The sequence below is a fragment of the Pongo abelii genome, chromosome 11 (genome assembly GCF_028885655.2).
Source record: "Pongo abelii isolate AG06213 chromosome 11, NHGRI_mPonAbe1-v2.0_pri, whole genome shotgun sequence".
Classification (NCBI taxonomy): Eukaryota; Metazoa; Chordata; class Mammalia; order Primates; family Hominidae; genus Pongo; species Pongo abelii.
In genome coordinates, this window is record NC_071996.2 from 39,445,773 (window position 1) to 39,471,552 (window position 25,780).

The 25,780-nt window shown below is 39.8% G+C and overlaps 1 protein-coding gene across 1 annotated transcript in view; it reads left to right on the plus strand.

Annotated features, from left to right (window-relative positions):
- THSD7B (thrombospondin type 1 domain containing 7B) overlaps positions 1-25,780 on the plus strand; it is a 908,978-nt gene that overhangs the window by 387,227 nt on the left and 495,971 nt on the right. The window contains exons 6-7 of the mRNA XM_024243556.3: positions 12,355-12,510; positions 22,906-23,103. Coding sequence (XP_024099324.3) covers positions 12,355-12,510; positions 22,906-23,103 — 354 coding nt within the window. The remainder of the gene's footprint in view (positions 1-12,354; positions 12,511-22,905; positions 23,104-25,780) is intronic.

The following is a 25,780-nucleotide window of genomic DNA, read 5'->3' on the forward strand; positions in this document are numbered from 1 at the left end:
TTGTATTTTTTTTAAACATCCTTCTCCCTTCAAATTCTTGATCATTTGCCTTATGGACATTTTACTGTCACCTCTGGCCTTTCTTAATTGATAAGAAGAAAGAATTTGTGCTACTTACATTATAGTGACATTAGGTGCTTGATATGGTTTGCCTGTGTCCCCGCCCAAATTTTATCTTGAATTGTAGTTTCCATAATCCCCAAGTGTCATGGGCGGGACCTGGTAGGAGGTAATTGAACCATGAGGGTGGTTACCTCCATGCTGTTCTCATGATAGTGAGTGAGTTATCATGAGATCTGAAGGTTTTAAAAGGGACTTTTCCCCCTCTTTGCTCTGCATTTCTCATTGCTGCTGCCATGTGAAGGACGTGTTTGCTTCCCCTTACACCATGATTATAAGTTTCCTGAGGCCTCCCCAGCCCTGCAAATCTGTGAGTCAATTAAACCTCTTTCCTTTATAAATTACCCAGTCTTGGGTATTTCTTCATAGCAGCATGAGAATGGACTAATACAAAAAACTGGTACTGCAGAGAGTGGGGGACTACTGTAAAGATACCTGAAAATGTGGAAGTGACTTCAGAAGAGGTTGAAACAGTTTGGAGGGCTCAGAAGAAGATAGGAATATGTGGGAAAGTTTGGAACTTCCTAGAGGGTTGGAGGGCTCAGAAGACAGGAAAATGTAGGAAACTTTGGAACTTTCTAGAGACTTGTTGAATGGCTTTGACCAAAATGCTAATAAGGATATGGACAATAAAGTCCAGGCTGAGGTGGTATCAGATGGAGATGAAGAGCTTGTTGGGAACTGGAGTAAAGGTCACTCTTGCTATGAAAGAGACTGGTGGCATTTTGTCCCTGCCCTAGAGATCTGTGGAAGTTTGAACTTGAGAGAGATGATTTAGGTTATCTAGTGGAAGAAATTTGCAGCAAAGTGCTCAAGAGAAAGCAGAGCATAAAAGTTTGGAAGATTTGCAGCCTGACGATGCCATTGAAAAGAAAACCCCATTTTGGGGTGAGAAATTCAAGCTGGCTGCAGAAATTTGCATAAGGAACAATGAGCCAAATGTTAGTCACCAAGACAATGGGGAAAATGTCTTCAGGGCATGTCAGAGACCTTTGTGGCAGCCCCTCCCATCACAGGCCTGGAGGCCTAGGAAGGAAAAATGATTTTATAGGCTGGATCCAGGGCACTCCTGCGCTATGCAGCCTCGAACATGGTACCCTGCATCCCAGCTGCTTCAGCTCTAGCCATGGCTAAAAGGGCCAATGTACAGCTCAGGCTGTTGCTTCAGAGGGTGGAAGCTTCAAGCCTTGGTGTATGTGTGGTGTTGGGCCCTTTGGTGCACAGAAGTCAAGAATAAAGGTTTGGGAACCTCCACTTAGATTTCAAAGGATATGTGAGAATACCTGGATGTCCAGGCAGAAGTTTTCTGCAGGGGTGAAACCCTCATGGAGAACTTCTGCTAAGGCAGTGCAGAAGGGGTTGGAGCTCCCACACAGAGTGCCCGCCAGGGCACTGCCTAGTAGAGCTGTGAGCAGAGGGCCACTGTTCTCCAGATCCCAGAATGATAGGTCCACCAACAGCTTGCACTACTTGGGACCTAGTGAATCCCATGAGCCTTCCTGGTCTCTGTACCTGGAAAAGCTGCAGACACTCAATGCCACCCTGTGAGGGCAGCCAGGAGGCTGGCTGTACCCTGCAAAGTCACAGGGGTGGAGTTGCCCAAGGCCATGAGAGCCCACCTCTTGCATCAGCATGACCTGGACATGAGACATGGAGTCAAAGGAGATCCTTTTGGAGCCTTAAGATTTGACTGCCCCTGTGGATTTCAGACTTGGGTGGGGCCTGTAGCCCCTTCATTTTGGCCAATTTTTCCCATTTGGAATGGGTGTATTTACCCAATGCCTGTATCCCCATTGTATCTAGGAAGTAACTAACTTGCTTTTGATTTTACAGGCTTATAGGTGGAAGGGACATGACTTGTCTCAGATGAGACTTTGTACTTGGACTTTCAGGTTAATGCTGGAATGAGTTAAGATTTTGAGGAACTTTTGGGAAGACATGATTGCATTTTGAAATGTGAAGACATGGCTTGGTGCAGTGGCTCACGCCTGTAATCCTAGCAGTTTGGGAGGCCGAGGTGGGCAGATCACCTGAGGTCAGGAGTTCGAGACCAGCCTGACCAACATGGAGAAAACACTGCCTCTACTAAAAATACAAAACTAGCCAGGTGTGGTGGTGCATGCCTGTAATCCCAGCTACTCTGGAGGCCGAGGCAGGAGAATCATTTGAACCCAGGAGGCAGAGGTTGTGGTGAGCTGAGATGGCACCGCTGCACTGCAGCCTGGGCAACAAGAGTGAAATTCCGTCTCAAAAAAAAAAGAAAAAGAAAAGGAAGTGTGAAGACATGAGATTTGGGAGGGGCCAGGGGCAGAATGATATGGTTTGGCTGTGTTTCCACCCAAATCTTATCTTGAATTTTATTTCCCATAGTTTCCACATGTTATGGGAGGGGCTCGGTGGGAGGTAATTGAGATCATGAGGGTGGTTACCTCCATGCTGTTCTCATGACAGTGAGTGAGTTCTCATGAGATCTGATGTTTTTATAAGGGGCTTCCCCCCTACACTCTGCACTTCTCCTTGTTGCTGCCATGTTAAGAAGGACATGTTTTCTTCCCCTTCTTCCATGATTGTAAGTTTCCTGAGGCCTCCCCAGCCCTGAACAACTGTCAGTTAATTATAACTCTTTTCTTCGTAAATTACCCAGTCTTGGGTATTTCTTCACAGGAGCATGGGAATGGACTAATACAGGGCTTAATGAGGGGGTTCCTTCTAAGAGATGCTTTGTTAGATGATCTTGTCTTTGTACATCATAGAGTGTACTTACACAAATCTAGTTGGGATAGTCCACTCACAACTAGGCTATATGGTGTGGCCTAATGCTCACAGGCTACAAACCTGTAATGCATGTCGCTGTGCTGAATAATGTAGGCAATTATAACACAGTGGTAAGTATTTGTATATCTAAGCATAGAAAAGATACAGTAAAAATACAGTGTAAAAGATTAAAACCCGGCACATCTGTGTAGGGCACTTACATGAATTGGGCTTGTAGGAGTCAAAGTTGCTCTGGGTGAATCAGTGAGTGAGTCCTGAGTGAGTGTGAAGGCCTAGGATGTTACTGTACACTACTGTAGATTTTATAAACACTGCACACTTATGCTACACTGAATTTATTTTTAAAACTTCTCTTTTCAATAATAAATTAATCAGCTTAATTTAACTTTGTACTTCATAAACTTCTCAATTTTTTAAAACTTTTAACTCTTTTGTTATTACACTTAGCTTAAAACAAAAACAGTTCTTCAACAGCACAATATTTTCTTTCATCTTACCCTTTCTGTAAGCTTTTTTCCATTTTTAACTTTTTTTGTTTTTTATTTTATACTTTTAAACTTTTTTGTTAAAAACTAAGACACAAATACACACATTACCCTAGGCCTACATAGGGTAAGGATCATCAATATCACTGTCTTCCACCTCCACATCTTGTCCCACTGGAAGATCTTTAGGGGCAATAACACACATGGAGCTGCTATCTCCTCTGTTAACAATGCACATGTACCCTAGAACTTAAAGTATAAAAAATAACAGCAACAAAAAGACAATGCCTTCTTCTGGAATACCTCCTGAAGGACCTGCCTGAGGCTGTTTTACAGTTAATTATTTTGGTAAGTAGAAGGAGTATACTCTAACAATAAAAAGTATAGTATAGTAAATGTACAAACCAGTAATGCAATTATTTATTATCAAGTATTATATATTGTACATAATTGTATGTGCTGTACTTTTATATGACTAGCAGCACCACAGGTTTGTTTATACCAGCATCACCACAAATGTAAATAATGCATTGCACTATGACATTAGGATGACTATGATGTCCTTAGGCAACAGGTATTTTTCAGGTCCATTATAATCTTATGGGATCACAGTTGTCTGTGCAGTCCTTGAGGTGAAGTGTCATTATGTGGCACATGACTGTGTTTGTAGCTAGTGGAGGGTGACCTTTGCACCCAGTTGCCACGCCTTCCCTAGTTTCAAAGCTACCTTAATTTTTTTTTTTTTTTTTTGGTCATTCTTTGCCCTTTAAGCAAAACTTGAAGAGGAGGGGTGCTTATAGTGAACTCTTTAAATGTTTTTAGGAATGGTCCTACAACTAAATGGTAAAATGAAAATAGTCAATATAAACACATTTCATCCCCTCTCTCAAGTCTTTGGGAATAATCTTAAGTACTTTTTAGATTACCACAAAAATACTCACCTAGCTTCTTTTACTTTAACAACAAACTTACCTTTTACTTTAACAACAAACTTACCTTTCCTAAGGTTTAGCTTGTACTGGTGACATTTTTAAACCTATTTTTTTCTATTTTATCTCATTTCACATATTTTTTGGAAGCAGACAAAATGGTCACTTATTTTTTTCCTAGTTAATTATTACTATAACAGCCTACTTTTCTATTATAATTTTTCTTGCAAATACAAAATCATTGTATAGTGTAGTATTAAAGGATATGGAGATTTAAGAAGCCTGGAGTTTGTCACTTATTAGCCTTGTAATTTGAGACAAATAACTTACCTTCAGTTATCTCAGCTGTAAAATAGAAATGATAATTGTACGCACCTGAGTGGTTGTGATGAGTAAATGAGAAATCACATTGAAGCGATTAGCATTGCACCTAGAGCCAAGTGGGTTGTCAACGCCTATTAGCTATTAATACCAACATTAGTCAGTTAAATAGGCACTTGTGATCATTCCTGGGAAGACTTGCTTTCATTTAACTGTTGTCATAGTTTCTATGGAAAAGAAAATGAATTATAAGTTACAAAGTGCTGGGTGTGAAGAGGACTCTTGGACCTTTTGAAAGCTCCCCTTCCCTCACATTGCATATTTCTGCCCTTGAAATCTCTGGAAATAACTCTTTCATTTTACCTGCCTCTCTGCCTTTTTACTTTTTCTCTTTTCTTGACCGCTTCCCCATCTCTCACTTGCCTCCTTTCTCTTCCGTGTCATCAATAATGGTGCTTCTCACTTCATGAACTGTATAAGATGTCATTTAGATCAGCTCTTGTTCTTTCTATCTTCTCCATGCCCTTCTTTTATTTCTGAGCCAAAAGTCTGAGAAATAATCAGAAAATAAGTTTCAAAAGGGGGACAGAGGAGAGAACATATGATAATAGAAACAGATGAATATATGGCTGAAGGCTACTATATTTTTTCCCTTAATTATGTAATTGGTGGCTATTGACTTTGATTTCTTTCTAAAATTATATATGTACTTCACTTGTTTTGACTTTATTTTTCTCCCGAAGAGTGTTTTTCTATCTTTGCCTATAGTGCTGTTACTCTTTATCATTAGGAAAATCACTAGTTGATATTCATTTTCTAATTGGCTATATGAAATGAATGAAATTCAGAAAACTTTTTGACATGTGGCCAAATTTTACATAATTATTTCTAATTGCAGGAATTATTTTTATATATTAAATCTGCTGTGCATATACACACATCTTCCTGCCAAATTGTATTGCATGGTACTTTGCCAAGAGAGTCACAATATGGCTAAAATTAAGCTTTATTAGGTATAATAGGATGAGATGTGATTTAATTCTTTAAGCTGCCTATAAGTGCTAGGAGACAGATTTTATTCTATTTACTAAGTTAAAAGACTGATTCATTATTTTCCAAATCCCAGTGGCAACAGTCAACTGAAACAACGCATGATGCTTCTTGAAGGAAAATGGCTTTATGGTTAAAATTGTAAAATTATTTATCTTTCCCCTTCCACCATTTGACTCCTTCAGTCTGTAGAAGAGGCCTATTTATTTTAGCAGTAGGTAGATTGAGTTTCTGCCAAGTCGGTGTACTCCCTAAATGAATATATCAGGGGCAATATTGTTTCTCAAAAATCATTTAGAAAGTAGCATTTTTACATAAGTAGGCTCTTTCATTAGTTTCAAATTAAATTTGAGAAATTGCTGGTGCTTTTTTAGTTGTTTCTTGAAAAGCCCATGGAATTAGGGAGTTCTGAGTCTTTCAGTGAGAATTTCCTTTCGGGTTTACAGTGCCTTCATTTGATTTGGAAAACTGAAATGACTATAACTTCTTTATCTAACTTCTTTGAGGAGGTTGATATTATATTCTGGAAATCAAAATCATATTTAAAATTAACTGAAGATAGAATGTTTTATTTGTAGGGTTACTTAGATACCCCTAAGGTAGAAAGCAGGCAAAATAATTTAGGTTTTGGGGGTTCTTAGGAAGTAACAGTACCTTTATTTTCTTTTCATTTCTACCTTTTTGAAAATGCTGGGGAAAAAAATTAGTATCTTGTGACAAATTCCTCTACCATCTGTAAGATACTTCTTTTTCTCCTAAAGGAAAGATGAACTCCATTACGCCTTGGCAGGATTACCTCAAACACTTTCTGAATTTTGAGAGACTGACTTGATTTTTCATCCAGTAATAGATATATTTAAAAACAAGAAAGCGCCAATGACTCTTATAGTACCTCTTTTTACTTTAAGCAAATATAACTTCTTGTATTTAAACTAAAGAGGGATATATGGTTATTAATTATAATTAATTAAATACTATTATGCAATTCTGTTTTAATTTCTTTTGAGGAGTGTAAATGCACTGACATTTAAATTTTACAAAATGGCTATCAGTAGGGGTGGGAAAATGTATACTCATTGATTCTTTAGCATCTTATTTCTCGGTTAATTCAAATTAGTTTGGAGTAGAGTTTGATTTAATTTCAAAGAATGATACTCATTTTTCTTTACAATGGCAGTCACATACTAATGATCACAACAGGCATTTTTCCTCTTAATTACAATTCATTTTGAATGAATTTGTATGCTCATCTGAATTCACCATGTCATTAACGAAAATCGTGAACTTTGTTCATTTCTAGAATTAAGAACAGTTTTTTTTTCTCTTAACATTAAACATATCCCCTACCCAGCATATTTTTCCTCCTCTTAATTAACATTCTGTTCATGGAGGAATTCATTATTTAAGGTGACTTTGCAATCATTAGTAGCAGACTTTAACATTTCTTGTGAGGCAGGTCAATTTAATAATTGCATATTGCAAATGAAAAATTCCAGGTTAGACACCACCAAAATATTCAAAATATTAATGACTATTGCATATGTGCAATCACTTACAATACTATAATATTTTCCTTAGCATTTAGAAAGATGCTGCTAGGCAGTGATCCAGATTTGTCTGAGTTATATGTTATTTTGACTCTTTAACATTTTGTGACCATGAAGAGTCTCTGTGGGGATTAACATTGCTGTCTACCAAACCTAAATAGCCTATAAGACCTCGGATAATTGCTTATCTAGTCTGGCAGTTGGTCAGCCTAGGAATGGCAGAAGGCTCTAAGGTGACATGGTCTAAGAGGCAGCTGGAGGAAGTGGGATAGCACAGACCTGCTCCTAGGGGCTCATTGCATTAAGAGAAGACAGAGCTAATTAATAGAAATAAATTTGTTTCAGGCAGTAGTTTCAGAGAAAGGAGTGCAGGTGAATAGAAAAGCAGCAGTTCTTACTACAAACATCATGACTGGAGTTTGGCCAAAGAGAACTGAAGACTCAGTAGACAGTAAATTGCATAGATCACCCAACTTTAGGTGACCCAGGAAATGCCTTCACTCCACCCACTTCCTGGGATAAATGTATTTCAACATGAACAGCCACAAATTTTTAAAAAGTATGATAGTCATTTGAGCTGGAACAAATTTTGGTCTCACTGACTCCTTGATGGGGACCATTTGGGAAAAGACTGGAGTTTTGTAGTAGCAATGAAGGAGGGGAAGGATTTGGATTTTATTTAAAGGTATAAAGGGTTTAAAGTGTTAAATTTATTTAAAGATTCTTGGATCTGTCATGTCACGTGTTGCCTCCAGTTCTGGTCACTGTGATTCATAAACAAAATATCCTTGGTAGAAATGACCACATCTGCACTATCTGATGTTTTCATTCTACGGAAGGAAAACCAAGAAGAATAGACAGAGATGAGTTGGCCACTTGGGTAGAGGCTTAGCTCTTGCTTTGCTCTGTGCTTGCTGAATGAACTTGGAGAAACCACCCAAAGTCTTGGGAGCTGAGATTTTCAGTAAAATTGATGAATTAAACTAAATCAGCTCTAAAGCTCCCTCTAGCTCCAAAGGTCCTATTGACTGTTGGAGCGTAGAAATATCCTGTGTTTTTACTCTTCTCTGGAAGATGTGACTTGCTAAGTGGTCTGAAGCTGGTAAGTTCTTTGTGACTTACTCATGATTTATTTCTAGAACAAATTTAGCCTGGGGTGGGCGTAGTGGGTCTGTGATGGAGACAGGCTGACCCAAGCACATTGATTCAGTGTCTAAATGAAGCATCTTAGACTTGTCACCAGACACTGGAATAGTTTATTGATATGGATTAAGATTCACTGTCCATCAAAACAGCAGGTGCTGAAGAGACGTGACTACTTTGATAAATGGTCTCTCTCCTACTCCTGGTCCTCCAATATGTCACTTAGTAGTCCCTGGGGAAATCCCTCCCTGTTCTTTTCCAGCAAACCATGTCCTTCTCTAATTTCAAATCTGAGGGTACCATTAGTTCTAATGTTCAACAGTCAACTAATTGACAGTTAAGTATTTATCAAAGGGGACTCAGGGGACTTAATCTCACAACCCCCATAATCCTCAACAGGCCTCCAAAAATAAGCCACATATGCATAATATCTGTGTAGACACAGTGTCCTTGACAAACGCAGCTTCAGAACATATTTCCCAGGCTTTTTCCAGCTGCACTGCCAACCGTAAGCCCTTCCCACACAGATATGCTGGGAGCTTCAGATACACTGTAGTGCTTGCCTACTGTGTGCCTGAGAGTTGCTCCGGTTGATTGAGTACTTTCAACTGCAGTGCCCAACATCAGGTACAGAGGTTGTGGCAGCAGCTGTCAGCTGGGTCTTGGGGCTGAGGAGCTTAGGGTATCTTCTTAGTAATGAGAGAGACAGTCATGGCAAGGAAAAGAGGGCAGTAATACAGCTTTCCAGTCTTATTAGGATTCGTGGACCCATATATAATTAATATGAATTCTTACTGTAATATGGACTCTATGAAGACAGAAACCTGGTATGTTTTACTCACCATTGTAGCTTTAGCACCTAACACAGTGTTAACAAATGGTATGATGCAGGTCCACTGTGCACTGGTTACCAACTTATCTGAGTCCAGTGGGAGAGAATACACTCATATGCAACAAGTTATGTGAAGCAGATTTATTACTCACAGATAGGCAGCAAGGGACAACAGACGCCTACGATTCATTGTGAGCTGGTGCCCCACGGTACAGAAAGCTGCCCATGGTGGATGGGGTCTCCACTGTGCATATCCCACTTGCACTGCAGATGAGGGACCCTGAAAAGTGGCCCATCTTGGGTTTCATACCTTGGGGGAAACCTGACATGCTGGGCTAAAAATGTTGAAGGACATCTTGTTCTTATGGGGGACTGGAGCACAGCCGGGGCTGTTTTGGCTAGCTTCCCCCTTATCTCTGGATGTTGCATTTTCAGCTCATTCTACAGTTATTTTTGGGAGCTACACACAACAAAGAGGGAAAACTGTATCAGTCCAAGGCCACCCAGAGAAGTGTCCTATGCAGGGAAGGTACTTAATATAGGTTGAATGACAAATACCGAGGTCATATAGGGCTGTGGTTAAGAAGGCAAACTCAGACCCAGATGCCTAGATCCCAGTCCCAGGTCCACTGCTCACTAGCTGGGAATGTGAATAAGTGAACATTTCTGTGCCTCAGTTTCCTTATTTTAAAACTAGAGATAATAATAACAACATATATCTTAAAGGGGAGTTATGCAGATTAAATGAATTAATGTGGATAAATGGGTTATAACTCGTGCCTGACATGCATTATAAATGCTTATTAAACATCAGCTTACATGGCCCACTTTCTTTTCCATCATTACCAAGGTTTTGTTTTGGGAACTAAAGTTTGAGTTTGTGAGAACACATGCTAACATATATGAGACCAGACTGAAATACACTTCTGCCTGAAGCCATCCAACTATGCAGCTTTCTATTTATACAATGCTCTGGCACATCTCTTTCATCAACTCTGTTAATATACTGCTTGATTTACCCTTTTAGACTGAGAGCTCCTTGTAACTAGACACCACTCAACAGTGCCTGATTTAGATGGATGCTCAGTGGTTTGAAATGAATGCATGATTTACTCAATGAATGACTGTCTTGTGTGTGTCTTGATTTCCTCAACCCTGGGGACGAATCACAAACCCCTTCCCCATCTCTTGGGTTCCCCTTTACACACAGTTCATCAGTCTCATCTGTGCATCCCCAGTTCCAGTCACTCCAGCTTCTCATCCTATTGTTCCCATTTCAAGCACAATCTTTGTTTGATTGCCACCTCTCCTCAGCCTCCCTGGGCAATCCCTTTACATTCCCCTAATACCTGTTCTCTCTTTCTTTCTCTGTCCCCTCCACATGGCTTGCAAACTGTAACATTTACATTGGCAATCTTGCTTTGTACTTGCCCTTTATTTTAAGTCATGTCAAATCCTTTTGGTAAACTGGAAAAGAATTAATTGCAAATAAAACATTATTATTTTGTTTCTCAGCCTCTCTTTTCCTTTCACCCTCATAAGCAGCTCAGGCTGCCTCATTGTTCATTAGAAATACTTTTTCCCCATGGGTTGCAACTTTGTCATGATAGTATTTTTTTTATTTTGCTGCTATTTTGGTGTTCGAAGTTCTGCTGGTCAGTGCTGAAATTTATTTTCACTCTTACCAGATTTGACTCTTACACATGTGTTAAGGGTAAGACAGAAAGTAGATGGTGTGGTTTACAACTCACTCCTCTTACTGCAGTGTCCACCTTGGAAGCATTTCTAGTGGCTCAACTGAATAGAAATGACATATCAGAAATATTTAGACAATAGTACAAACTAGTGTGTAAAATAACATTTTCGGAACTTTAACCATTTGTTAAAAAAAAACTCTAGATTGCTTCAAAGCCTTCCTAGTTTAGGGTCTCTCTGTGCAAGAGTAATTACTTAATGCATTTGTCTGTTCCTTTAGAGTGTCATCTCCAAGTATTACTATCCTAGCTCCTATAAAATTACAATCTTCACAAGGATTGGGATCTTGTCTTTTCTTTCTTCTGTGTATTCTCATGGTGCCTAGAAAGAGTCTCCTGGCCAGGCATGGTGGCTCACGTGTGTAATCCCAGCACTTTGGGAGGCTGATGGAGGCAGATTGCTTGAGCCCAGGAGTTTCAGAACAGCCTACAGAACATAGGGAGACCTTCTCTCACAAAAAGCAATAGAAAAAATTAGCTGAGCATGGTGACATTGCACCAGTGTTCCCAGCTACTCAGGAGGCTGAGGTAGGAAGATTGATTAAGTTGATGCTACAGTGAGCTATGATGGTACCACTGCACTCCAGCCTGGGTGACAGGGTGAGACCCTGTCTCAAAAAAAATTAATTAATTAATTAAATTAAAAAGAGCAAAAAATAAAAAGAAAAAAATAAAGCATCTGCATACAGAGGACGCATGGTGAACACTGTTGTTGGAAAGATGGTTGCTGCGACCTAAAGTGACCTCCATGTGGCCCCACTCTGGGTGCAGGTGCACACCAGGAAGAGACAGAAGCTACTAGTCATTTTCCAAGAGGACATTTGGGCCTCTGTGTAGCCTCACAAATGAAACTGATTTCCAAGGGTCAGTTCTGCAGTCACAGATTCTGAATTTTCTTCTTATCCTAAGAACCATTTTTCTTGTGTGTCTTTGCCAGCTCCCCCGCTCAGGGGAGTCGCAGCAGTAGATGGGTTATGCTAAACACTCCACCTCAGGGCTTCGATCTGGATTTTTTTCACAGTGACCTAGTCATTTATACAGTTGAGATAGACTCATCTTGAAACTTCACAAAGCCATTTAATTTTTTTAAAAAGTCATAACTCTAGATAATTTGTATCTATGATATTTCCAGTTCTCTCTTAGATTCCCAGGGAATACCCTGCAAAGCAGGAATTTCAAGTGCATGCACTTTGCCTCTGTCTTCTTTGCCTTTTCTCAACCAAAATACTAATCATGTGAAGCTAAACAACACATATTAGAAAGTGTTGATGTTTTCTTTGCATATGTTCTTTTTAACTATAAAGTTTTATTTGCAAGACAGGCATGCAAATAAAGGCAGAAGCAATGCTAAGGATGTCCAGAGAATGTGACATAGTCCGTTATCTTTTTGTCCCTCAGTCTCTAGACCTGTGGAAAAGACATTATGTGTGGGACCCACCCCGTTGCCCTCTCAGCTCTGCAATATCCCTTGCTCTACGGACTGCATAGTATCTTCCTGGTCAGCCTGGGGCCTGTGCATCCATGAAAACTGCCATGATCCTCAGGGGAAAAAAGGTGAGTGCCTTGTTTGCATGCGCTTCATTTGCTGCCAGTGTACAAACATTTATTCTGATAGCTAAGTCACTGATTAAGCCTGCTTAAGACAATATTTGTTTGTAAAATTTAGATAACCAGCTCAAGCCTAACGGTATTCAGTTTTAGGGAGGCAGCTGGGACATTTCTGTGGAGTGCAAAATCTCACCTTGATTGACCTTCAGTTAGACTCATAGCCGACTACTACTCTATTTGGTATAACTTCATCTTTTGTTTTGTTTTGTTTTCCAAGATGAGGTCTTGCTCTGTCACCCAGGCTGGAGTGCAATGGCACGATCTTGGCTCACTGCAATCTCTGCCTCCTGGGTTCAAACAATTCTCCTGACTCAGCCTCCCAAGTAGCTGGGATTACAGGTGCTTGCCACCAAGCCCTGCTAATTTTTGTATTTTTAGTAGAGATGAGGTTTCACCATGTTTTCCAGGCTGGTCTCGAACTCCTGACCTCGTGATCTGCCCACGTCAGTCTCCCAAAGTGCTGGGATTACAGGTGTGAGCCACCGTGCCTGGCCACTTCATGTTTTTTATATATAATGGTTTTATGGGGGAAATTGGACATGATTTCCACACTCACATCTGAAAAGAACTGTTTTGCAAATCTATATATTTCTTTTTAGATTTCCACATTTAACATTTGATGTTATATTTTAGATTTTTGCAAGGGTCATTATGTATATTGTTTAGTTTCTGGTATTGATCTTGGGCTTAAGGAAAAATCTTCAACCTTTATATTCCTGTTTATTTTTGTAGGCCTCTATGATCTAGTTTTCTTCAGTTTGTAATCAAAATACACATCTTCATCTTCAAAAGTTCATTCCTAGTGATATCTTGCCTTCTCTTTCATTGACCCTTTAGTTTCTATTGATACTGTGTTCCCTTAAATGACAGTACTTAAAAAAAATATTTCCTTTACCAAGAGAAATGAGATCAAAGGACATTCCAGAAGTTAGGTTCTAGTTATTACATGCAAAGCAAGAATCCATGGCCAAACACTTGATGCTAGCGTGCTTGTGTACCTAGCACCCTGCTCACTGCTTACTGCTACATTCACTTGAAAACCCACATTTCAGTAATTCCTAGAGTGCTCATATACACACATGTGCACACCCGGACTCACTTATCCCTGTTCCTGGGCTTTTCCTTTCATTCTGACTCTTGTTCTAAGGTAGAAAGGAAGATGTGTATTGGCTTTCAGGCAGGAAGAAGCTAACTTTCATTCTTTTATCAAACCATAGAAATCTGGATCTCAAAGAAGCCTAGAGAGGGCCTTGGGCAATTCTCTTATTTGACATGTAACCAGAATATCCCCCACGCCTCTGCAGCTTGTGGACACAAATAAATTTCTATTTATACTAATACCTATAGTTTGCAGTCTTATGATCTACACATATATAGTCAGTTGCATGTAGTTGTATACGAGATTCCTCAGGGTGATTTACATATTTTTAGAACAGTCATCTTATGTTTAGCCTGTGCTGCCCCTGTTTAGGTCACTGTCCAGAAAATCATGTGAGGTTAGACCAAGGCTCCTCCAGTCACTGTGGCTGTGACATCAATTTGCTGCATGAAGTGCTGCCTTCATCTGCTTTCAAAGCTGTAGAACCACATCAGACCAAGTAGATCTGGGAGACTCTTGGTTATATTACTTGGGAGACTAATGGTTATAGGTGACAGAAACCCAACTGATAACCAACTTAAGTCAAAAGAAGAGACTGGTTTGAGCTCATGTAGCTGAAATGAGAAGAGAGGATAGGGCTGCATCCAAGAGTATAAACAGGCCAATGGGTCTCCGTCTTGTTTTCTAATTCTTTCTTTACCTTTACATTTTTCTCTCTCTCTCCATCTCTTGTGTCTGCTTTTCTCTATATTGGGTTCAATTTAAGGTAGTACATGAAGCAGGAAGAAATGTCTTTTCCATTGGTCCCAGGAAGAGTCCTGGAATTGAATCTCATTGGCTGTTTTATGTCATGTCCTCATTCCTGAACCAACTACTCTGACTGGAGGATGTGGGGTTTACATGTTCAAATCCTGGACATGTGGCCACCACTGGGATCAGGAGAGGCACAGTTCCCTTCACACTTCACAGACAGAGAATGGGGAGATGTGACTCCCTCAGAAAAAAATGAGGTACTGGTACTGCAGGCAGGTAGAAGCAGTTCTGGCAGTCAGATTTTATAGGTGTTTATTAAATAGATGTTTACTAAATGCTTTCTCCTCTTTGTTCTGGGCCATGGATTCTCTATGGCAATTCAGAGAATGCTCTTGCCTGCTTTCTTTTTCTTTCCTTTCTTTCCTCCCTCCCTCCCTCCCTCCCTCCCTTCCTCCCTTCCTTCCTTCCTTCCTTCCTTCCTTCCTTCTTTCCTCCCTTTCCCTTTCCCTTTCCCTTTCCTTTACCCCTTCTTTTGAGTTTCACTCTTGTTGCCCAGGCTGGAGTGCAATGGCATGATCTTGGCTCACCACAACCTCTGCCTCCTGGGTTCAAGCAATTCTCCTGCCTCAGCCTCCCAAGTAGCTGGGATTGCAGGCATGCGCCACCATGTCTGGTTAATTTTTGTATTTTTAGTAGAGACGGGGTTTCTCCATGTTGATCAGGCTGGTTGCCCTAATTCTGTGTTGTGTTTTTTTGTCACTTGAGCTCCAATTTTCACAAAACTCCTGTTAAAAACTGGCTCCTTGAACTTTCAGTTTTGTTTTCCGGATAATTCAGAACTGGCCCATGGAACTTCAGACCACCTCCCTTGGCCCCATTCTGCCAAGTAACATTTTTTGCCAAACTTTATCCTCATTGGCCTCTATTTCTCTATAGTAAAAGTCAACCTGTGCAGATATACGCTGGTCCATCATTCATAAGACACCAGTTGCTGTAGGTTGAATGGTGTGCCCCCAAAAAGATGTGTTCAAATCCCAACCCCTGGTACATATGAATAGGATGTTATTTGGAAATAGGATTATTTCAGAAGTAATGAAGTTAAGATTAGGTCATACTAGATTAAGGTAGGCTCTATTCCAGTAACTGGTGTTCTTGCAAGAAGAGGAAAATTTGGGCACAGTGACATACACAGAGAGGAGAGTGCCGTGTGAGGACGTTGAGACACAGAAGAGGAGAGTCCAAATGAAGATGGAGGCAGACATTGGGAGTAATGTGTTCTAAGCCAAGGAGCACCATGGAGAGCCACAACCACCAGAAGCCAGGAGAGAGGCATGGCACAGATTCTTCTGTAAAGCCTCCAGAGGGAGCATGTGGAGCATGGCCCTGCTGACACCTTGATTTCAGGCTTCCAGCCTGCAGAACTGTGAAGACGATACATTTCTATTGATTTAAGCTACCCAATGTCCAGTACTTAGTTATGGCAGCTCTAGAAACTAATATACTACCCAACTTTGAATCAGCATTTAGGCTCAACAAGGATACAGAACTTCACAAAATGACAACACCAAAGTGTCAAGAAGTAAGGTAATTTGTCTAAAGTCCCGTGGTGATTTAATGATGGCCATGTTGGCAGTAAGGATCTGGTTTCTTGTCTCTTTAGTCCAATGTCCCTCCAAACCCTAAGCTTCCTTAGTTGATTTTCTCCATCAGCCTAAAAAAGTTTGGATCAAAGTACAAGCTCAGTTCTGAGAAGAGAAGCTATCTGCCCATGATGCACCACATTAGTCAGTGTGAGCCATTATGCCTGAGAGCAAATCATTGAGCAGATGCAGGAGACAGGGTATGGGGCGTGGGATGTATCTAGTGCCAGTACGCTGTCATTGGATGAAGTGGGAAAAGAGACTGCAGTTGTGGGAGGGAGGGAGGTTGTGCTGAGAGTAGCTTAAGAGCATTAGATAACCAGAGGTGGGGAGTGTTTTCCCCCAATCAATACTTTTTTGAAAGGGAGACTCAGCCTTTGAAAAGGGCTTAAGGCATCATCACTGGCCATCAGAGAAATACAAATAAAAACTGCAATGAGATACCATCTCACACCAGTTAGGATGGTGATCATTAAAAAGTCAGGAAACAACAGGTGCTGGAGAGGATGTGGAGAAATAGAAACACTTTTACACTGTTGGTGGCACTGTAAACTAGTTCAACCATTGTGGAAGACAGTGTGGTGATCCCTCAAGGATCTAGAACTAGAGATACCATTTGACCCAGCCATCCCATTACTGGGTATATACCCAAAGGATTATAAATCATGCTGCTATAAAGACCCATGCACACATATGTTTATTGTGGCACTATTCACAATAGCAAAAGATTTGGAACCAACGCAAATGTCCATCAATGATAGACTGGATTAAGAAAATGTGGCACATATACACCATGGAATACTATGCAGCCATAAAAAATGATGAGTTCATGTCCTTTGTAGGGACATGGATGAAGCTGGAAACCATAATTCTCAGCAAACTATCGCAGGGACAAAAAACCAAACACTGCATATTCTCACTCATAGGTGGGAATTGAACAATGAGAACACTTGGACACAGGAAGGGGAACATCACACACCGGGGCCTGTCGTGGGGTGGTGGAGAGGGGAGGGATGGCATTAGGAGATAAACCTAATGTAAATGACGAGTTAATGGGTGCAGCACACCAACATGGCACATGTATACCTATGTAACAAACCTGCACGTTGTGCACATGTACCCTAAAACTTAAAGTATAATAATAAAAAAAAAGAAAAAGAAAAAGAAAATGGCTGAAGGAAAGGATGGAGGCAGTAGAACCTCTCACCTGAAGGTGGTACTGTCCCCACAGCCTCCTGCAAAGTTTAGGGACATGTTGGGATTGATGAGAATTAGCCATTTTTTAATAGAACCCAGTCTGTGGCTGAATGGCTGCCTCCTGAACTGTAGTCACTGACAGGAGGGATGGTAAGCCCTGATGATTGTTATTCAGGTCTAGCAGTTTGGTATTTTATAAATGCTCCCCTAGAGCAGAGAGAATTTTGGTTTGTAAGGTCTTGTTAAAACCTGCCAGGACCACCTGCCTATATTCCCTCTTGGGAAGAATGAAGAATAGAGTTTTCCCTCTAGAGAAATGATTCTGTTCCTTCAAGGTATCCAAGCATGTTATGGTGACAGCAAGCAGTCTTGTTATTTCTACTGACTTGTGTGTATTAGGTCTGAGATCCCCCTCAGTCTTGGTTCCTGTTCTGGAGTTCTGCCAGGATCACTTACTGGTACAAACTAAAGATGCTTCAGAATTCTACAGAAGCTGGGGTACACAGGCTAATGCATTAAACATTGCAAAACTCTGGGATATAAGCAGGAGTGTTTAGCTTCACATTTGAATTCTGTACTCTAAAATGCAATGATTCCACTAGCAGAAATCTAGGACATTTATACTTTCCTAGATATTTCATACTCTTAAAAAATACACACACACCACACACACACACACACGTGCACACACACATACACACACAGAAAGATGGAGTATTTAAGAGAAAATCAAGCAAACAAAAGCAAAAAAAAAATGAATGTGGAAAGTAGGAGAGAATATCATTTTTCTCCTCTCTAGGCTTTCCTAGTCATCGTGTTATTGCTCTGGTACATTTCCTTCATTCACATTAAGAAAACAAGTAGAAAGGAATGGGAAAGTAGGAAATGTTTTATTACCAAATAGAAGAAATTAGTTACTATAGAAATTATCTTTACATGACTTTTATTCTTAATCAGAAATCCTTCCATTAGGAATCATCGAAGGCTTGTGGCTATTGGCTATTCAGAGTACATTAGAAAATCAGCCGATGTTCACAGCCTTCACACCCTTCCATTGCGTCATGACAGGCAGACAAGGGAACCCACGATCGGCAGGTTGGTGCTTGTCAAGTGAAGCTAGGATGCCTTTCAGAGGAATTTAAATTGGGTCAGGTTTTATCATTTATTGCTTTCTCTTTGATACACTCCCAGAGTGTTATAATTAGAGATATAGGAAAGAGAATTAGCCTGAAAAAATAAATACTCATAGACAAACTCTACATATAGATGTGATGCATTTTAAATTTTTTTCTTGATATATAGACACACATTTATATGACATCCTTATCCCTTTCAGACATATACTAGAAAGGCAGAATTGCCCACTGAAGTTGTTCTAAAGAGGAATTTGCTGGAGGCTCCCTATAGAGTGTCACAACAGCCAGCTGCTTATGTGGGAGGACTTCAGGGATTCCTTCCCTCAATGAGAGCACCCAAGTCCTTAAAAATTCCCAAAGGACAAGATACTTTGAAACTGAGAAGCCATGACTCTTTTCTGAAGGCAGTCTTTTAAGCTCTTAAACAAATTAGATAACATGCTAAAGTTGGAAAATACTGACATGTTTTAGATGTTACATACCAAAAATGGGGGTATTTCCATTTTCCATCCTTGTCTGCTAGATGGGCTTTCCCTTGAATGAGAAGTCTATAAAATCATTTTGCTTTCTCATAGATAGGAAATGCGAAGAGATAGTTGTTTCTTTTTTCCGTGTCTATGTGTTTGGGGTGGGTGGGGCATTCTGTTAACTTCTCATTCTAAGCTTTGGAAGTTCTCATGCTGACATCACCCTATCAGTGTGTCTTCTTAGTTTCTGAATTTACACCAGGCTGTGGACTAATAATGATACTATAAAATACTACCCCTGAAGGATGGTGGTTGATTTCTAAAGGGTTAGGATCGAAGCTTCAATATGCTCAGATTCTTTCACTCAGAGTTGTTACCCAAAGTTCAGGGCCGCCAGAGAGGAAGAGCAAATGAAGTACTTAAGACCGAACAAGCTTCTGTCCTGTTTGTTTAACCTGCTGGACTTTCTTTTTCATAATTTTTATTTTATTTTATTATCTATTTATTTATTTATTTATTTTCTGAGACGGAGTCTCACTCTGTCACCCAGGTTGGAGTTCAGGGGTGCGATCTCGTCTCACTGCAACCTCTACATCCCAGGTTCAAGCAGTTCTGCCTCAGCCTCCTGAGTAGCTGGGATTACAGGCACGTGCCACCCTGCCTAGCTAATTTTTTTGTAGTTTTAGTAGAGATGGAGTTTTACCATATTGGCCAGGCTGGAACCTGCTGGACTTTCTTCACACCTGTCCCAATGGAGTTGGTGATGAGACATAGCATTGCCCGTGGATAGCTCATGTGTACACTTCTGATCCACTAACTCATGCAGAAATACAGCCCTCAGATCTGGATATACCCTCCTGAGCCTCTTTTAATTTTTCCATGGCTTCAATTAAAAAACACTGACCCCTTTTCTGCCATCTGCTCATCTTCCCTTTTCTCTCCCCATCGCACTGTCTGTTCTTTTCTAATGGTCTCCTGTAGAATTTTACACTATATCTTAATTCTTGGGGACATAGAAAAAAATAAACCCTGCAGATACTAGTTTCACTAAAGGTGAATTGAATCTGTGGTCAGGAAATGTTGATTATGACTCTCCCCTGCTACCCAGTGTCTAAAATTCCACTGTCCAATCTACTAACCTTTAGTACCTTCAACTAAACCACAGTGCGTTTCAGGTTCACTTTATAAAGTGTAGCAAAAATACAATATCCACAGGAGCTGACTTTAATTTTTCTTGTGAGGAGGCAATGACTCTGAAAGACTTCTGCTGATTTTCACACCCATCCATTTAATCAGTAGTAATGCACCTTTGGAGAAGTAATAAAGTGGCATCTTAGTTTTCACACATGCAAAATGGGAATAGTAACTTATAACATAGTTTTGAGGCTTTATTCATTTAGAGTAATAAAGTCACTGTCCCAGTCTTCGTAAAGGGTGGATGTTAGTTTATGCATGTGCCTTTTTCCTTTGTTGGGTTTTACGCTTTGAGAAGAATACACATTTCTGGTTCCTCCTGTGGCTTCCCATAGTACAGGAAAGTGAAGTGCAAATGGCAGTTAATATTTATGGAATAACATCATCTGATTAATATGAAACTCAGTAAATGAAGGTGATTGGTTGGCTGGCCCCCAACCACTGTGGACTTGGCAATTGTATATCTTTCAGAATAGAAGTACCTGGGAGACGACTGATGTCTATTGCAGGCATGAACAACGATGTGTGATTAAAGTTAAGTGCTAGCAAGAGAATCCAAGGTTTTTGTTTTATGCTGAGCTTGTGCTGTGATTTGATCCTGGTTAGAGTCAGGACAAGGGCAGCACAAATGAAAGACTGAAGGAATTTATTGACTGAGGAGATGTAATCTATAGATTTATGGCAAGATGGATGCAACTTGATTTATGGAGGAAAACTGAACATGTCCCTCAATGGTATTAAGCTCCAAATAATAGGACACCCAGAATCCTTTGTAAAGACTGCTAAGTTTCTATGCTCAAGTCTGGGCTGGTTGTCAAACAGTGTAAATCATGGCAACTCGTGCCATGTCTTGCTCAAAGATAAAATCAAAACAAGCAAAAATATAAGACAATAAATAAGCAGCATGCAGACGTTACATATAAGAATAGAAGTCATTCGAGTTTTGTGGCAGCGAGAGCTCGTAGGTCATTGTAGTTTGATGCTCGTCAAGTGAAGTTTAGAGCCGTGTATGCATCTCTTTTCAAGGTGTCTCAGGAAGGAAGCTGAGCCCTTCTGTGGATTTTATTTGGCTAGTTAATGATATAGACATGGAGCTATGGCGTATAAAGCACGGCAGAAGCCATAATTTTTTTTTTTAACCTCCCTGATCTTAACCGTGTCAATGCCATGAGAATATAGCCTCTGACTGGCTGAATGATTTCTTCCCGAGGTAGCTAATCCTTAAAGAGTCTAGGAGTCTCTTTTAAAGGGAGGTTCTGGGTTATCTTAGAAAAAAAAAAAAAAAAAAAAAAAAAACCTCAAAGCACTTAAAAATCCTTACCTAAAATTCTTGCCCAGCCCTGTACTTTGCTAAAATACTTAGTATTTTAGGTAAGGATTTTCAAGTGCTTTATTTGAGGGTTTTTTTTTTTTTCATCTAAGATAACCCAGAACCTCTCTGTAGCTTTTTCTTGTGTCTCAAAACCACATGTTCATTGTGTTCTAGCCTCCTCGACTGTGCTATTTAAAAGAGAGGTTGGTCTTTCTCCAACTATACCTTGAGATGTGTAACTTTTTCATGAGAGAGATGTTACCTCTCATGCTCCCTAACTTGTCCTTCTCCCCTCCCCTTGTGAGAAGAGTGGTGGGATATGCAGCTTTCACTCTGGGAATTGAATGTTCTCTGTGCTATCAAACTCTCTCATTTTCTTTACTTACTCTGAGGAATAAATGAATAACAATTTCTTAAAATGTTATTCATGCAAAACTGTTGGTTTTGTTAAAAGAAAAAGGAATTAAAGGAATCTGTTGATTGAATTTGGAATAGAAACGATGGAAGGTATAAGATCCACAAAAGGTAGACGTAGCCTTTAGAAGTGATATATCATGGGGGCCAGAGATTGAAAATTTAGACTGAAGAGTTCAATCTGGTTCTCAGTCCTTCTTTATTAGGTCACTTTGTTTTTTAAAAATTGTGCATTAGTTTTTATCATTTAAAAATAGAGGGATTTCTGGTTTCTTAGACAAAATGGAAGGATCTGTTAACAGAGGGTTCATGATCTCTAATGTCAAGAGTCAGCGGAAGCTGAATAGTAGTCAGGCATTTTAGAGCAGGCCCATTAACCCAAACACTCTCTGCAGTCTCATGGTTGACTCATTTGCCTCGATGTGTACCTGCTTGACTCCTGTTGATTTGCATTTGTGACTCTCTGGGCCCGTAGCATGTAAAATACATCTATGTTCTTATTACAGTCTCTGGCTGGGACTTTGAGGCCCTAGTACCACAGTACACTTTCTTTTAAACAGAATAACAATCATGGACCCATGTCTAGCCTGGGTGGAAAGTGAACTCCAAAGAGATATTGTCTTTATGAGGCAGACTGATGTGTAAATCTCAGTGACATGACGCAGATAAATCTTGGAGCAGGAAGTTGTGAATGGTCAGGCGCCAAGGAGATGCCAAAGAGGCGATGTATTTTAACCGAATGCAGCGTAACAAGAATGTCAAAATCAACAGCAAAAAGAAAATGTGGAATAATCTATATTTAGATCATTTCTGAGTCTCCATTTATTTATACTGGTTTATTGATACCATAGGACTTATGCTACTTATTATTCCATTGAATTATGTCTGACTTCTCCAACTCCTAGGTTGTAAACTCTTGGAAGACAGATTTCCTGCTTTTATTCTTTCCCATTCTCTTTTTTTTCTACATCTCATCCTCTCACTTCACATAGAATAAAACACATCAAGATAATACATGCTTAGAGCGATGAGTACTTGAATAAAAGTTTTCATCTCTCACCCAGCTGCTTCTTTTCCTTTACTGGAAAAGAGTGGAATTCTCTGAAAATTCTTTTCTCTCTCTTTTTAGGATTTAGAACGAGGCAGCGCCATGTCCTCATGGAATCTACGGGGCCTGCAGGGCATTGCCCTCATTTGGTAGAGTCTGTTCCTTGTGAGGATCCAATGTGCTACCGATGGCTGGCATCAGAAGGGATCTGTTTCCCTGATCATGGAAAATGTGGCCTGGGACATCGCATTCTGAAGGCCATCTGCCAGAATGACCATGGTATGACCCAGTGACCCACTAGAGGTGTTAGGATGTTAAGTATCAGCCAAATAACACATGACCACCCTTCAATAGATCATTCTCATGAGGAAGAGAAGCACAGCCTTTCTTATCCTTGAATATTTATGTTTACATCAAGTGACACATTGCTGCAAAGTAAGATGCCATGACTTAATATGGGTCCACATACTCCATGACAGAACACTATTTGATTGTACTTAAATGCAATACAGCAAACCTAGAGATTTCTTAAAAGTTTTTAATTTGTCAAAAAAATAGAAAACAAATCTCTTGGATAGTGTTCAACTTATCAATATAAAACAAGTAAAAGCCAATGTATAACATGCCTTTATATATTATAAACAAATACCACCTTGTTAAGAATCCAGGACTGAAACGTCCTTCAAGTTAAAAAAACAACCAAACAAAACTAAGTGGCTTTTTGTTTATATAACATTAGAGTTGAATCAGCTTTAGACACAATACTAACATTTCCAAAGAACTGTTTTTAAATACAAGTTGTCAAGATTTACAAAACTATTAACAATGATGTCCTTCCTCGATCAGCAAGCACCTGGTAGGTTGTTTGAAATGAAAAGTGATTCAGAAAACATGTAAGTCATGTGGAAATAAGAAAAGTGACATGTAAAGCCTTGATCCTAAACTTGAAAAAATTTCAGTGCCTTGGAAGAATATTGTGTATATTTATTAATCAGCTCTGCCATGAGAAGCCCCATTTATAGTGCTCTTGATATGTGGGATGAAGTGTTTTGAACTTATGCAGCTAAGTAATCCATAGAAGAGAAGGAAATCACAAAATAGATTCAGAACGGATAATAGCATCCACACAGGGTTGATATATATTGTAAAGCTTTTCCTTCCTTTTTTTCTTTCTCTCTCTCCCTCCCTCTCTTCATCCTTTCTTCATTTCTTCCTTTCTTCCTTTCTTCTTTCTTTTCAATTATTAACGTAATTACACAGATATAGATTTTGTCAGGTGACATAATTGGTTACCTGTGGAAACCAGGTGATTGTTTAATTAAAGGGCAATAACAGATTGTATTAGCTACAGCAGAGAGTTAAAACTAATAGCGACTCCTGTGAATCTTAACATATAATTTTTGAATTGTGGTAACGTGCAATTTAGTAACAGATCACTTTTTTATTGCTTTTGTTTGTGTGATATTGTGTTTTGTAATAAGATGTATATTTTTTGGTCTTTGTCCCTGGCTCGTTATCACAGAGCTCCTAAAACCCTGGTTATTTCCTGAGATACAGGGGTGCTAGGAGAAGCTTTTGTTTTAATAGTTGGTCTTTGATCCTGGTTCCTGACACAGCTCTTAAATCCCTTGGAATTTCCTGAGTGTGAGGCCTGCCTTATTCTAATGAAGTGATGCTTGGTGAGCTTCTGGATGGAGGATGATCACCAGAAAGACCAAACCATGATTAGAAGCTTAGGGATTTCAGTTCTCCCACTGGAAAGAAGAGAGGGGCTGGAGATAGGGTTAATAATTGATCCTACTTACATAAACACCTCTGAACTATGAGGTACAGAGAGCTTCTGGGCTGTTGGAAACGTGGCAGTGCTGAGAGGGTGGCAGATCCCAGCAAGGGGATGGAAGCCCCACACTCTGTCCCCTATACCTTGCCCTGTGCATCTTTTCCTCATGAATCTCTTCTGCCTTTTCATTTATATTCTTTATAATATCCTTTATGATAAACCAATACATGTAAAATGTTTCCCTGAGTTCTGTAATATGTCCTAGGAAATTATAGGATCTGAGGAAGGAGTTGTGGGAACCCCGATGTATATATAACCATGGGTCAGAAGCACAGGCGACAGTCTGGGACTTGTGACGGGCATCTGAAGTGAGGACAGTCTTGCAGGACTCAGCCCATAACCTGTGGGATCTAATGCTAACTCCAAATAGATAGTATTAGAGTTGAGTTAAATTGTAGGATATCCAGGCGGTGTTCGAGAATTGTGTGGTTACAGAAGTGTTCTGTGTTGAGTTTGGAGTAAGAAGTGAAGTATGGAAGTTTAAAATGTGAGCTCTAGAGTTAGACAGGTTGCAGTTTCAACTCTGCTACTCACCTGCTAGGTGATCTCAGGAAATGTATTTAACTTGGAAGCATCCTTTCTTTCAGCTGTCAAGTGGGGTAATAAAACCTCTCTCTCACTCTTAAGACTGTGAGAGTTAAATTAGTTATATAACAATGATTAGTGAAGTGGCAATGATTTTTTTGAATGGCATATAACCATTCAAAAAAGCCATAAACTTTTTTTACGTGTATTTTGAAGTACAATTATTATTCTACCTGGTCCTGAAGGATTGGTCAAAGAGCATTCTTTTAAAAAATGAAAATAATAAGGAGGATTAGAATAACCATAACTAATTCTTCCTCCCCAACTCCAGCTAAGGAAACAGGAAGATCATTGGTTTGGTTGGAACCCAGTGATAAATGACTCTCATGCATTGTTATCTCACAGCAGATGTTGGAGGGTTGTCATGATATCTCTGTCCACTTGGCTAGGAACTTCTTTCATAATTTATGCTGAGCCTTCTACAATCATCAACTTTACTGTTTTACAGCAGTTTTAGAGCTTTCTTGCTTATTCCTGTGAAATGACTAATTTTCAGCTTTTGACCTACACGCCGAACTTACGTGTGCAGAA